Source organism: Dasypus novemcinctus, chromosome 21 (genome assembly GCF_030445035.2).
Source record: "Dasypus novemcinctus isolate mDasNov1 chromosome 21, mDasNov1.1.hap2, whole genome shotgun sequence".
Lineage (NCBI taxonomy): Eukaryota > Metazoa > Chordata > Mammalia > Cingulata > Dasypodidae > Dasypus > Dasypus novemcinctus.
Window position 1 is genome coordinate 32,606,881 of NC_080693.1, and position 13,998 is coordinate 32,620,878.

At 48.7% G+C, this 13,998-nt stretch overlaps 1 protein-coding gene across 1 annotated transcript; it reads left to right on the forward strand.

The window, feature by feature from the left end:
• Positions 1-2,845: 2,845 nt before the first annotated feature.
• LIAT1 (ligand of ATE1) lies at positions 2,846-7,062 on the forward strand. The gene is made up of 2 exons (XM_004483784.5): positions 2,846-3,122; positions 6,477-7,062. The coding sequence occupies exons 1-2, from the start codon at positions 2,915-2,917 to the stop codon at positions 6,941-6,943; spliced, it is 675 nt and encodes a 224-aa protein (XP_004483841.1). The 5' UTR covers positions 2,846-2,914; the 3' UTR covers positions 6,944-7,062.
• The last annotated feature ends 6,936 nt before the right edge of the window (positions 7,063-13,998 follow it).

Genomic DNA, 13,998 nt, shown 5'->3' on the forward strand with positions numbered 1-13,998 from the left:
TGGCAATCATAAATAATGCTGCTATGAGTATCATTGTGCAGATGTCTGTTCGTGTCTCTGTTCTCAGTTCTTCTGGGTATATACCTAGTGTTTTGATACCAAATTCTATATTAGTGACTTTGGTCACTGACCAAAGTCAGTGACCACATGTTGAAGCAAGATGGTGGGTGATGTCTGCAAGGATTCAGTCTTCCTCTTCCCTTTTAAGGCTCCATGGGTCCAGCTTCTTCTGATCTCAGCTGTAGGCTGGCACAGGGCTCCTTTCTCTTCCCAGGGCTCATTTCTTTCCGGGCTCAGCTCCTCTGTTCTTTTCACAAGGTCAGCTCTAACCTATCAGGCTAATCTTTCTTCCCTGGACCACAGGATCCTCTGTGTATCTTCTCCTTTTGTGTTCTTGATTGAGAATCCATTTACATAGCCCACCAAGGGGGCAGAGACTCAACCCTGCACACCCTAATGACATGGTCAAATCAAAGCCCTAATCTTGGTTTAATCAAGTAAATGTAAAGTCTTTGAATTTAAATCAATCAAAGGATATCATGCCCAGAGGGACAGACCAGTTTACAGACATAATCGATATTTCTTTTTGGAATTCATAAACAATATCAAACTGCCACAAGCCTAAATATGCTCACAGAGCTAAAGGAAAACACAGGCAAAGAACTAAAGGAAATTGGAAAAATGACAGATTAATGCAAAGAGAATATCAATAGAAAGATGGAAATTATGAAAAGGAACCAAGCAGAGCTGAAGACCACAGTGACAGAAATTTAAAATTTCTTAGAGGGGTCCAACAGCATATTGATTGGAGCTGGCAGATGAAAGAATCATTGAACTTGAATATAAGGCAATTGAAATTATTCATTCTGAGAAGAAAGAGTGAAGAAAAGTAAACAGAGGAAACTGTGGGACACCATCAAACAAACCAACTTATGCATGATGGGAATCCCAGAAGGAAAAGAAATAGAGAAAGGGGCAGAGGGAATAGTCAAGGAAATTGACTAGAAACATTCCCAAATGAATGAAAGACATTAATATACATGTCTCACTCAATAAACTCACTCACTCAATAAAGTCCAAACAGATAAAAAAACAAATATACCCACATCACAGAATATTATAACCAAATTGTTGAGTGCCAAAGACAAAGAGAGAATTCTGAAAGCTCAAGAGAAAAGCAATGTGTCACATACAAGGGAGTAAGACTGAATGCTGATTTCTCTTCAAAACACGAAGGCAAGAAAGCAATGGGATGACATTTAAAGTGCTGAAAGCAAAATATTGTCAACCAAGAATTGTATATCTGGCAAAATTGTCTTCAAAAATAAGCAAGTGGTTAAAACATTCCCAAATAAACAAAAGCTGAAGGAATTTTTCATCACTAGACCAGCCCTATAAGAAATGCTCAAGAGAGCTCTGTAACTTGAAAATAAAGGATAATAGACAATAGATTGAATGTGCATAAAGAAATAAAGAACTCCAGTGAGGGTAATGCTGGTACGATTGTATTTTTGGTGTGTAACTCCACTTTTTACTTCCTTCGGTATCTAAAAGGCAAACACATAAACTGTAATGAGAAATAATAAGTGGCTTTCGACTCATAATGTATTAATATTTATTTTGTGACAAGAACAACACAAAAATGAGAGAACAAAGGAGTACAGGAACATAGTTTGTATATGCTATTGAAGTTAAGATAGTATCAAAGCAAATGAGATTGTTACAGATTTAGGATGTTACATTGAAATTGTGAATGTGATAAATCTCACTGAATGGTGTTCCTGGGATTGATGAGAAGGGAAAGTTTCTCCTGTATATATATTCCAACAATAAAAAAAAAAAAAGAGCATGCAATTAAAGCAACAATGACAATTAAATGCAATACATGAACCTGGATGGGACCTAGCAAGGTAGGAGAAAAGGCCCAAAGAGACACTGGGAAACATAAGGAAAAAATGGAATAGCCACTATGAGAGTTGTATCAATATTAAATTTCTTGAACTGGATAACTGCATTTTATGTGGATACATAAGTGAATCTTCTTGTTCTTAGGAAACGTGCATGGCAGTGTTGAGGATGTAAGATGCATGATGTAAAAAACATACACTCAGGTGTTCAGAAAATGGGTTGATAGATAAGTAGATGATAGAATGATAAGGCAAATGTGGCAAAATGTTAAAATTGGTGGACCTGGATATCTGGGCGGCAGGGTAGAGGTATGTTGGATCTCTGTGATTGGGGTTTATGTATTTTTTGCCACTGTCCTGTATGTTGGGAAGTATTTCAAAATTGAAATTTGGGGGGGAAAAAAAAGGAAAGGAAAAAAGTTCACTGTAGCAGCTGTGCGGATGAAGAAGTTGTGGGGAGGGGTTGGAATCCGAGAGGCGATCGGGAAGGGGTGGTGGAGCCCACGTGAAAGGCAGCGGTGGTCAGGTCTAGACTAGGGTGAGCGTGCAAGAGGGTGATGGGGAGTGGGGGGCTGAGCGGGATGGGGGGCGGCAGTAAGGAAGACACCAGGTGTCAGGCGTGCCAGCTGTTTTGTTCATTGAGATGGGAGGGATGGAGAAGTAAGTTTGTTTTGGACATGTTGACTTTGAGAAGCCAGTGACACACGCCTTAGCTTCTAAAAACTTAGGAGAGAATACATCGCATTTTAAAAGACATAGGAGTGGACGAGAGATGCGTCAGCCCGAGGATTTAGGTCCTCCTCCCCCAATTCCCTTTCCCATCGCTAAAAAAAACGCGCAGGATGAAGGGCGCATGCGCACACCTATGACCCTAACGGCGCACGCGCAGTACAGGGTGGTTGCCACGGAGACGCGTGGCCTTGGCCCAGCAATCCGCGAGGGAAGCGGCTGGCGCGGCGGCCAAGCTCTGGGGCTGCTCCAGGCGCAGGTCAGGGCCCCGCAGGCGGATGGACGGCCGCGGTGGGGCGGGGGCGTCAGGGTACGGCGAGGAGGGCGAGGACGACGAGGAGGAGGAAGAGGAGCGGGAGGGCGGCGCTGCAGACTCGCAGGGGTCCCGACTGCCCCCCATCGCGGGCGGCACCTCAGAGCTGGCCAAGCCGAAGGTGAAGAAGAAAAAGAAGAAGAAAAAGACCAAGAGGTCGGGCAAGGGGGACGGTAAGAGGAGCAGCAACACGGCAGCTTCAGTCCCGTGTCTGAGATTCTTGTCTGAGCCCCACAGAGACGCTCACCCACACCGAGACCCCGTCTACCTACAGAGCACCCCAGCCCCAAGGCGGAAACTCGCCACTCGCAAACAGCACTCCTCCAGCTCCCCATACATGCCAGTTATCCCAGCATGGAGATGCCCCAGTAAGACCAGCCATGTCCACAGAGACTCCCCAACCAGCACAGAGACCCCTTAATGGCTACAAAGATTCCATCCCCTACACAGACACTACCAAATCCTATAATATACTGCTTTCCCCCTCAGAAGCCCACCTGTTCTCACAAGAGTCCTTGATATCCACAGAGACCCTCAGATACTCCAGTCACCAGAGACCCCAAATCCTGCCTTGAGAATTCTCTGCAGAGGGACCCTCAACCTCTGAGAGAACCCCACAGAGACCCTCCATTCCCACAAGGACCCCCAGCCCCCATAGCGACCCTTAGCTCTGCACACACACCCTCTTAATCACTAATCCCTGACACCCACACCTTCCTTAAGGCCATCTTTAGCCCCACATTCTCCAAACCCAAAGAAACTAATCTACCACGTTATAGACATCCATGAACACACAGAATCACAGACTCCTGCTTCCCACCTGGAGACACTCACACCCTCCTACATCGCAGGTAGCTGCCTGTAGCTGCTGTGGAGACATCTGTGCAAATGCAGGTAGAGCGCCCTCCCTGCACAGGCACGCCTTCCGACACATTCACCAAGGCGCAGCCTCCACCTGCGCAAACACCCGTTTCACCAGTCACTGCCACATGCTCTTTTTTTTTTCAAAGATTTATTTTTATTTATTTCTCTCCCCACCCCCACCCCCCTCCGCCCCTGTTGTCTGCTCTCTGTCTATTCACTGTGTGTTCTTCTGTGTCTGCTTGCATTCTTGTCGGCGGCACCAGGAATCTGTGTCTCTTTTTGTCGCATCATCTTGCTGCGTCCACTCTCCCTGTGTGTGGCTCCACTCCTAGGCAGGCTGTGCTCTTTTTGCGTGGGGCAGCTCTCCTTGCACATGATGCTCCCTATGCAGGGGACACCCCTGCATGGCACAGCTCTCCTTGTGTGCATGAGCACTGCGCGTGGGCCGGCTCACCACATGGGCCAGGAGGCCCTGGATTTGAACCCTGGACCTCCCATATGGTAGACGGATGCTCTGTCAGTTGAGCCAAATCCTCTTTCCATGCCACATGCTCTTATAGTCCCAGACATCCTCAACAACACTCCCTCATATCGATAGACCACCACCAAATAACAATAAAGCACAGGCACAGTCTGCACATACATCCAGCTATTCCATCACACATACACTTGCGTAGACTCCCTTCCAAACAGTTCTTGTACACACACAGTCACACATATGCTGGTACACACCTCTGCCTCTCTTGTGGACACCTCCTTAACATGTATACACACACCAACACCTGCCACAAAACCTCAGAGCTCCCTCTCATAGAGCCCCCAGATACCTCGACAAAGGCACTGAGCACCCACTTTGGGGAAAGAGAGTACAACAATGACATAGAATCCAGGGCACTTGCCCGTGAGTGCTGAAACTCCCCACTGTCGCCTGTGTGGTCCACCTCAGTGACTTTGGCTGCCAGGGAGGTTTCATTGGCCCTGGCCCAGCAGCCCTGATCTCCAGCGTGCCTCGTCTGGGGCTCAAGTTTCCATGCCCTGGTCCCTGGTGCGCAGAGCTGGCCCCGCTGGAAAGACGGAGGCAGAAGGAACAGCAGCCTCCCCACGTCAACCTTGTAGTCTGGGGAAGGGAGCGATAAGGTGATTTTAATTACTTCTTCAGATGGAATCATAATGAAAAGGCAAAAAGCAATTCTGGAGGTTAAGTCAGAATCACCCTATGTGCATGTATCAGCAAAACCAAATTTCAGGAAATGTATTGTCTTTTTAGCTTAGGTTTTGAATCTAGATATTGCAGTGGCATGTACCGCATACTGTCAGCAGAGTAGAAGGTAGAGAAACTTCAAGAGAGACATTTTTCTTTTTCTTTATTTCTTCTTTTTTTTTTTCCTGTGGGGGTGGTGGGAGTGAGCAGATATTTCTCTCTTCCAGAAAATAGTAGGATGAGTTGATGAAAGAACCCAGTTAGTATGTTATATGCGTTAGAGAATTCTAACCTACTGTTAATGTAAAAATAAAGCAGCCCAAGCCACACAACAGATGTATTTCCTGGCTTGGTATAATATTGCTTTCCTCAGTCAAATCTGGGACAGTTTTCTTTTGTTCTCTAGTTCTTCCATCATAAAGTGTCTAGACTGGTGGGTAGTCATAGACTCCTAGAAACGGAAAGTACGTTGGTGAGCGTCTGGAGGTCAAGTGGGGGGCAGCATGGCACAGTGGGAAGAGCAGGGCTCTGGAAGCCAGCCCTGCACTCCAGTCTTTTCCCGGCCCCTCGCTGCGTGACACGGGCAAATTACCAAAACTCTTAGAGCCTGTAGTAGTCAGCCAAAGGGGTGCTGATGCAAAGTACCAGAAATCCGTTGGCTTTTATAAAGGGAATTTATCCGGGGTAGAAGCTTACAGTTACCAGGCCAGAAAGCGTACGTTACTTCCCTCACCAAAGTTTGTTGCCACGTGTTGGAGCAAGGTGGCTGCCAGCATCAGCAAGGGTTGAGCCTTCTTTCTCTTGAGGCCCTGCGATCCCAGCTTCTTCCAGGCTCAGCCCTCGGCTGGGGTCAGTCTCGTCTCTCCCAAGGGGCTCGTTCCTCTCTGGGCTCAGCTGCTCTGCTCTCTCCACAAGGCCTGCTGTAGACTGTCAGGCAAACAGCTCGTCTCTCTTCCTGGGGCCTCTGCTGTGTCTACTGGAGCCTTCTCTCTTTCCCCACGTATCTGCTTCTCTGTGTATTTACTTCCTGGGGCTCCAGGATTAAAACTCAAAATTCAAAAACTCTGCTCTCTGCTCTGCTGTGTGGTTTTCTCCGTGAGTCCGCACCCCTTTGGTCAATGTCCTACTAATGTGGCCCAATCAAAGCCCTAATCATAATTTAATCAAGCAAAAGTGAAACTGCTGAAGTTGATACAATCAAATACACCCAGAGGAACAAACCAGTTTACAAACATAATCCAGTATTTATTGTTAGAGTTCATAAATAATACCAGACTGCTGCAGAGCCCCAGTTTCTTCATCTGGAGAGTGGGGCTGGTAGCCTTTATCCAGAAGGCCTGGCTCCTGGCCAGTGCTCAAGAATGGTCCCCCTCCCCCGAATGGCGTGACCCCAAGCCCAGGCTGGCGGGTGTCCGAGGCTGGTGGGCAGGCACCGCCTCTAATGCTGTCCTCTGCTCAGCAGATAAACATCAGAGCCGAAGCCTGAAGAATCAGCCACTTTCTTCATCCTTTCATGACATCTTAAGTCCCAGCAAAGATCACAGCCTGAAGCAGGAGCACAGACAAGACAAGGCAGACAGCAGGCCCATCCCTTCTTACTCCTCCACCGCCAGCCTCACCCATCTGGCCTCCATAGAGGAGAAACTTTCCAACCAGATCAATGAAAGTCTGCGTTGGGATGGAATTCTCGCCGACCCTGAGGCAGAGCGAGAAAGGATTCGCATCTATAAACTGAACCGGAGGAAGCGGTACCGGGTTTTGGCCTTGAAGGGCTTCCACTCTGATTCCTGTGCCGAGGAGACCCCTGAGCCCTTCCCTCACCTCTCCGACACAGACTGCAGCCCCAGCGGCAGGCAGCCCGCCTTCAAAGCCGACCACCCCCGTCGCTGCTTTGAAGGAAACCTCCCCCCCAAAGATCCTGCACTCTGATTTAGCTCCTACCCTGCCCAAGTGAAAAACCACCCTCGACACTGACAGGCATGTCTTTTATCCTGACCACAGGGTCATGTGTTAAATAGTAATTATAATAAAAGGAAATCAGACCTCGATCTCAGGGAAGCAGACATTGGTATGTTAATGGAGCACCCTCTTTCTTCACCAACGTGCCCCTTATTGCCGGGAAGCCGTCGTTCTGAAGACATAAGCAATTTCACGAACCAGTTTCTTTTAAGAATTTCCTTTTTCTCTCTTTGCTTTTAAATTTCTCATCACAGTTACATGTCTATAACATGCCCCCCTGAAAGAAGATAAAGTGTGTAGATGATATAAATTGGTCTTATTAACCAAATTCATGGGTAAAATTCCTCACACAGTACATGCTTCTGTAGGCCCAAAGAAAATGCCTCAAATATCCTGGAGCCTTGTTTTTCTTTTTGTTTTCAATTAAATACACTCCCTGTCCTTATGTGGTCTTCAAAATAAGTGGGTTCCAGAACTCCATCCCTGGGAAGTTACGGGAAACCACAGCAGGAATATCGCTCCTCTTCTAAGCTTAGTCCTCCCCGCTCCCCCAAGGCAGCGTTTTAAGCAAAGTTCTGGACTGTTAAACTGTACGCTTCTCCAAACTCAACATCCCCGCCTTCCAGAAGTATTTATTGAGGGAGGACTATGTGTTTTCTTAGTTTGGGTTCTCCCGGAAGCAGATCCTGAGACAAGGATTCAAATGTCGATAATTTGGGCGGTGAAGGAAACAGCCCCAGAAAGGCGATGCAGGGAAGGGAAGACAGCGATCAGGGGAGCCCTGCTCAGCCAGCTCCCCACTGGGCGACTGGAACTTAATCCCACGGGGAAACCCTGGGAACCAGCACGAGGGCCACTTCTCAGGATGACCCCACGGGGGAGCTGGGCTGTCGTACCCCCCAAAGGCACTGCCGAGGCCTGGGGGAGGGAGGTGTGCTGCCAGCGTCCTGCCTTTTCCAGCCTGCCTCAGGCACGGAGACGCAGACCCCAGGGCCCAGGGCCGGGGCGGTCTCTGACGGCATCAGCTCCGCGTGTGCAACAGTGCAGGGCCCGAGAGGGGCAGAGTGGAGGTTTAAGATGGGGTCCCTAAAAAGAAAGAAAAACTTTTTTTTCAAAAAAGATGAGGTTCCTGGAAGTCCAAGAGGTTAAAATGCTTTTGGATAGGCGAAGCACACCCCCCCACCCCGTGCTGAGGCTGGGCCTGTCGTCTCTGCTGTCGGGGAGAGGAGGCAGGGGCTTAGGGCGCAGCTCCAGGGCAAGGGGGCTCAGCCCCAGGACCTTGCCCGATGGTCCAGGTAAAGATGGAGCAGAGAGAGGTGCCTGGGCTGACGTGCCATGCACCCTAGATCAGCCTTAGGGGCTGGGGGTGTTACACCAGACTCAGAATGCCTTGGTCATTTATTGTCTCCCAAGGGTGGGGTGTGGACCTGTGGTTGCCTTCTTGCCATGAGATGGCATTCTGGTCAAGGTTATGAGCTTTGGTATCAGAGCTGAATTTTATCTTTTTCCCACCACTTGTTAGCTGTGTGACTTCAGGCAAATTGCTTAACTTCTCTGAGGCTTAGTTTCCCTATCCGGAAATGGGATGCAAATACCTACCTCAGTGTTGTGAGAATCAAATGCAATAATTACATAAAGCATTTAGCAAAGGGCCCAGTACCTAGGAAGTAGTCTATTGTAAGTATTGTGAGCAATGATATTTTAGGTTGACGGAGACACACTGCCACTGGAGAGACTGTCCTGGGTGATGGCATAAAGCTCAGCTCATCAAAACGTGAGCTTTGTAAAGAAACATGGTTTCAGCAACTGGCTGCCAGAATTCAAACAAACTACAAAACAAATTCCAGGGTCTGGAGCCATAGGGAATGTAGGAGGAATATAGCAAGAGCCCAGAGGCCTGTGTTCTGGGAAGGTTTGGGCCAGAGAGGGAAGTGCCCACTTATAGCTTAAAACCAAATGGAAAACAAACAAACAAAAAAATAGAAGTCTGTGCTTAAAATACTAATAGAGGAAGCAGGTAGTGATTAGTGCTCCCACTTATTAGTGTGGAGGTGGCTCTGACTCAAGTCATGCTGGGTTAGAAGCTTTAAGTCTTTCTCACATCCAGGCTATATCAGTGAGGATTCCTCCAGTTGCTCAGAGCAGAAAAACCACTGAAAACTGGCTTCCACCCTAAGGTGAATGATCGACTTGTAAAACCAACAATCCAGAACTGACTGTGGCTTCAGGCCTCGTTGGATCCAGGAGGCCACATCGTCATCAAATTATTTCTCTTGATGTAGAGAAATTGGAACCTCAGTGCATTGCTGGAGGGAATGTAAAATGGTACAGCTGCTATGAAGACGTTTCTCAGTTCCTCAGAAATGTAAACATAATTACCATATGACCCAGCAATTCCACTCCTAGGTATATACCCAAAGGAACTGAAAGTGGGGACCCAAACAGATATTTGTACATCAGTGTTCATGGCAGCATTATTCACAGTAGCCAAAGGTAGAAAGAACCCAAGTACCCCTCAATGGATGAATGGATAAACAAAATGTGGCTGTCCGTATGATGGAATATTAGTCAGTCATCAAAAGGAACAGAGTTCTGATGCTATAACAGGGATGGACCTTGAAGACAACATACTGAGTGAAATAAGCCAGAGACAAAAGGACAAATCTTGTATCAGTCCACTTACAGGAAATATCTAGAATAGGCAAATTCACAGACAGAAACTAGATTAGGGTTTACCGGGGTGAGGGGGAAGGAGAATGGGGATACAGTTTCTGTTTCGGGTGACGGAAAGGTTTTAGTGATGTAAGGTGGTGATGGTAGCTGTGCTAAGTTGAACTCTGTATTCCAACAAACACATGGTCTTCATTTGAATGTGCGTCCTGTGGGAGTGAGCGCGTGGTAAACAGGACCTTTGGAAGATGTTACTTCTAGTTAAGGTGTGGCCAGCTGGAGCAGGGTGGGCCTTGGTCCCCATCACTCAAGGCCTTATAAAAAGAATCGAAAATCACAAAAGCGGGTTGCTAATGTGGCTCACTGGTTGAGCACCAGCTTCCCACATACGAAGTCCTGAGTTCAATCTCTGATCCCAGTACCTCAAAAAATGAAAAATAAAATAAAAAATCATAAAAGCCAGAATGAAGAAGACACTGCCAAGTGAGAGGGCACAAAGAAACAAGGAGCCCCAAGGAGCCCCAAGGACTGCCAGCAGCTGGCACCAGAACGTGACAGTCTTCAGGAAGAAAGCAAGCCTTGTCAACATCCTGATTTTGAAATGAAAAAAAATACCTCTCCCTCTCCATATCTCACCTCGGCCTCCTCTGCATTGGATTCATGCTCAGGCAGAAGTAGTAAAAATGGCAAAAGATGGCCACTGGCATGCTTATAGCTGTGTGAAGAAAAGAGAGCATGCTTGCATGGCTCTCCAATGTTCCTGCAGTCCCAGAGGCGTTCTTGGCCTGACTGGGTGATATGCTCATACCTGGACTAGTCATAGTGGCCAAGGAAATGGAGTATGATGGCTGCATAGGCCGAGGGGACAGTGGGGAAGTGGAGGCAGGGGGTACGGAATTGTTATGGAACAGGGGTGGGATGATTCCCTAAGAAGATGCCAAGTACACAGAGATCTATGCCTTACCCTCCAGACGCAGTACAATTCCTTTTTAAAAGGACCTGACCAGGGGTCACGGAGGTGGATGGCATAGCATGAGTTCATCTCAGCTGCTCTGGATTAACTGCATGCTTCTCATCAGAGCTACTGGTGCTTGGTCAGCACTATGGAATCTATTCCCTAAAAATAAATGATGACCGGGCGCGAGTGCGGAGGCTTCGGCTGGGTTCCATGTTCTCTAGGAATGTGATTGCGGCCCGCCCAAGCCTAGGCCGCGTCTCCTTTGGAGGAAAGCAGTTCTAGGGAGATAAGAGGGAAAGAACTGCAGGAACCACAACCCCACCTGGAAGAAAACACCCCTGTGACATCAGGTCTCTCGTGAGCGCTTCAGAGAAGTGGAAGAGGCCCTCAAAAGAGCAGATTCTAGATTTGCAAGGCCAGAAGCAATTTTCAATACCCCTGCCCCAATTAAGCAGGACTTCAGATGTCACATCTGAAGCCATCACAGCTTTGTGACATGGAAGGTCCAGGACCAGGTTTCAGCAGAGAGGAGTGCTGGGCAAGATTGTTCAACAACCACACTTCTCCATGCTTTCCCAAGACCAACAGAAAAGGAACAGACCCCAGGGGTCCAGGAGGAGTGGCAGCACCTGGACCCTGCCCAGAGGACCCTATACGGTCCCTGATGCTGGAGAACTACAGCCACTCGTCTCAGTGGGGCTTAGCACTGCCAACCCAGACGTGGTCTTCAAGTTGGAGCAAGGAGAGGAGCCGTGGATATTAGAAGAAGAGTCTCCAAGCTACCAGACCCATCCAGATTGAAGAACTGGACACAGGCAAGGAAAGAAGCAATGTCTCTTAGGGACAGAGCCAGAACCAAGGACAAGAAGAACCTGTTCTGAGGGCCCCTGATGACCAGCCTGCTGCTCTCCACCCTCCTAGGAGGACAGGAGATGTTCCTGGGCAAGAGTCCAGCTCAGAGAACCCTGAAGTCAGGAGCATGAAGAGGGCCCTCAGTCCCTCTGTGATGTCCAGGGCAAGCTTAGACCTTCTTTGGCCTTGCCCAGGTCACTGTTTTCCACTGGAAGCCCAACTACGCAATGACAGCCTCCAACTACTCCCTACCTTCAGCATTCTCTCCTAGTGAAGAGTCTTGGGGATGGGGGAATTGTCCCCAGAACAGGTGCCTCTTAGGTCACTGGCTGACTCCCACAGGGAAGACATAGGGCTGTCCCAGCAACTTGACCGCAGACTCTTGGAGCAGTTGTGGGAATGTCCTGAATGGGAACAACTATCTAATCTAATGTGCAAGACACTTCCACAAAGTTTTCTAAAATCCCAACACCCAAGGACTCCCCAGGAGATACTTCTCAGCCTGAGAGAGCCACAGTCAGAAATGAGAAGCTGCTCCCAGGCCTGCTGGGACATTATCCTTGCTGACAGATGCTCTTCGATCAGAGTCTCAGGAGGAGACTTCAGCAACACGTTTCATCCCAGAGGCAGCAGCCCGACCAGGCAGAGCAGCAGGGGCAGGCCCTGCACGGCTATCTTCCCACATCCCAGCAGTGGCAGCAGCGCCCTGCCCTGGGAGGACAGCAGTCTCAGATGCTGCATGTCTAACTGCCCACGTTCCAGTATCTGCAGCAGCCCCAGCTACCATGGCCAGGCCTGCACAGGCAGCAGGGGCAGACACTGCCAGCCTATCTGCCCAGGTTCTGGTACCACAGCAGCTCAGCTCAGCCTGCCGGCAGCCACCAGGGTTGCAGACCCATCGTCCTCCCCACAAGGGCAGTGGTGGTTGACATCGAGCCTAGCAGGGAAAGGCAGCTGCCAATGCTGCCAATCTGATGCAATAATGTCATGACAGTGTCTGCATTAACGGTCCTTTTGGAGACCTTGTTCCAGGTACATAAAACCCACACACATGAGCATCTTCACCCTCTCCTACAGCTGCTGGATTTGGGGCAGCCCTTGTGGACTCCAGAATCATGGAGGCATTGCCTATTCTGGAGTTTCCTCAGACCCAGGTTCTTTTTTTTCTTTTTAAGATTTATTTATTTTTTATTTATTCCCCCCCCAATTGTCTGTCGTCCCCCCCCCCAATTGTCTGTTCTCTGTGTCTATTTGCTGCGTGTTCTTCGTCCGCTTCTGTTGTCAGCGGCATGGGAATCTGTGTTTCTTTTTGTTGTGTCATCTTGTTGTGTCAGCTCTCCGTGCATGGGCGCCATTCCTGGGCAGGCTGCACTTTCTTTCGTGCTGGGTGGCTCTCCTTACGGGGCGCACTCCTTGCGCGTGGGGCTCCCCTACGCAGGGGACACCCCTGTGTGGCAAGGCACTCCTTGCTTGCATCAGCACTGCGCATGGGCCAACTCCACACGGGTCAAGGAGGCCCGGGGTTTGAACCACGGACCTCCCGTGTGGTAGACGGACGCCCTAACCACTGGGCCAAGTCCGCTTCCCCCAGGCCCAGGTTCATATTGACTCAGAACCCACAGCAACCTCAACCCCAGGATGGTTAGGTGCCTCCCCATCAAAGGTTCTAGGCATCATTTCAGGGGCAGAACCTGGCACCGGAGGTTCCAGAAGAGGGCGCCTCTGCTGCCACTCCCATCGTCAGGGGAGTGCCCAGGGTCCCTTCAACCCTGGCTGCCTCTGGAACAACCTCAGGGGCACCACACAGTGCTCCTGACTGAGAGTTACTGTTCATTCGATTAAAGAGTTTATCAGTTTTATAAGGGACAGCTCTCTAGTCCCCAGGACCTCACCCCTGTAGGGGCAACGGGACATGTATCATCTCTGTGGGGCCTGTCACTGCTGCCATTTTATTAAATTACCTTTTTATTGTTGTGCAAGTTAAATTTAAAGAACTAAGGGAGTCACGCCCGCCACCCAGCATTCCTCTTCTCAGAATTGGGGTTGTCACAAAGCGCAGCATACACTGACTTTTTCTCCTAATGTGGGGACATGAAATCTTATTTCCAAGAGAAATCATTGCAAAGTTAACCTTGGACTTTGGGGAAAACCAGTATTATGAACCATAATCTGTGCTAAGGGAGTTGGTCCAGGGGGAAGGGTGCAGGTTATTTTGTAGCTTTCCTTTTTTTTTCCCTAATGAATCAATAAAGCTGTTACATGTTCTTTTTCTGAGTCACTGGATTCCCTGCTGCTCCAGGTCCTCCACCATATTAGGTTTCAGAACCAGGAACTCTCTGGCCTGCAGTGGGGCCCTCTTTTCACTTGCCAACTTATCTTCTAAGCCTTGGCTCTCTTTCTTTACATGTCTGCTAAATAGACCTAATGGATAAGTCTTGAGCAAAGCCCATCACTGCTCCTCATTCAGGCCTTTGCTTAGGACTTCCTTTAGTTTTAGCTCTAAAAACTCAAAGCCTAAACACTTACATCTTTTAGTTTAAAACCA

Coding starts and splice junctions, on each gene's coding strand:
- LIAT1 (XM_004483784.5), top strand. CDS start 2,915: ATGGACGGCCGCGGTGGGGCGGGGGCGTCAGGGTACGGCGAGGAGGGC. Junction 3,123..6,476: donor GAGGTCGGGCAAGGGGGACG/GTAAGAGGAGCA, acceptor TCTGCTCAGCAG/ATAAACATCAGAGCCGAAGC.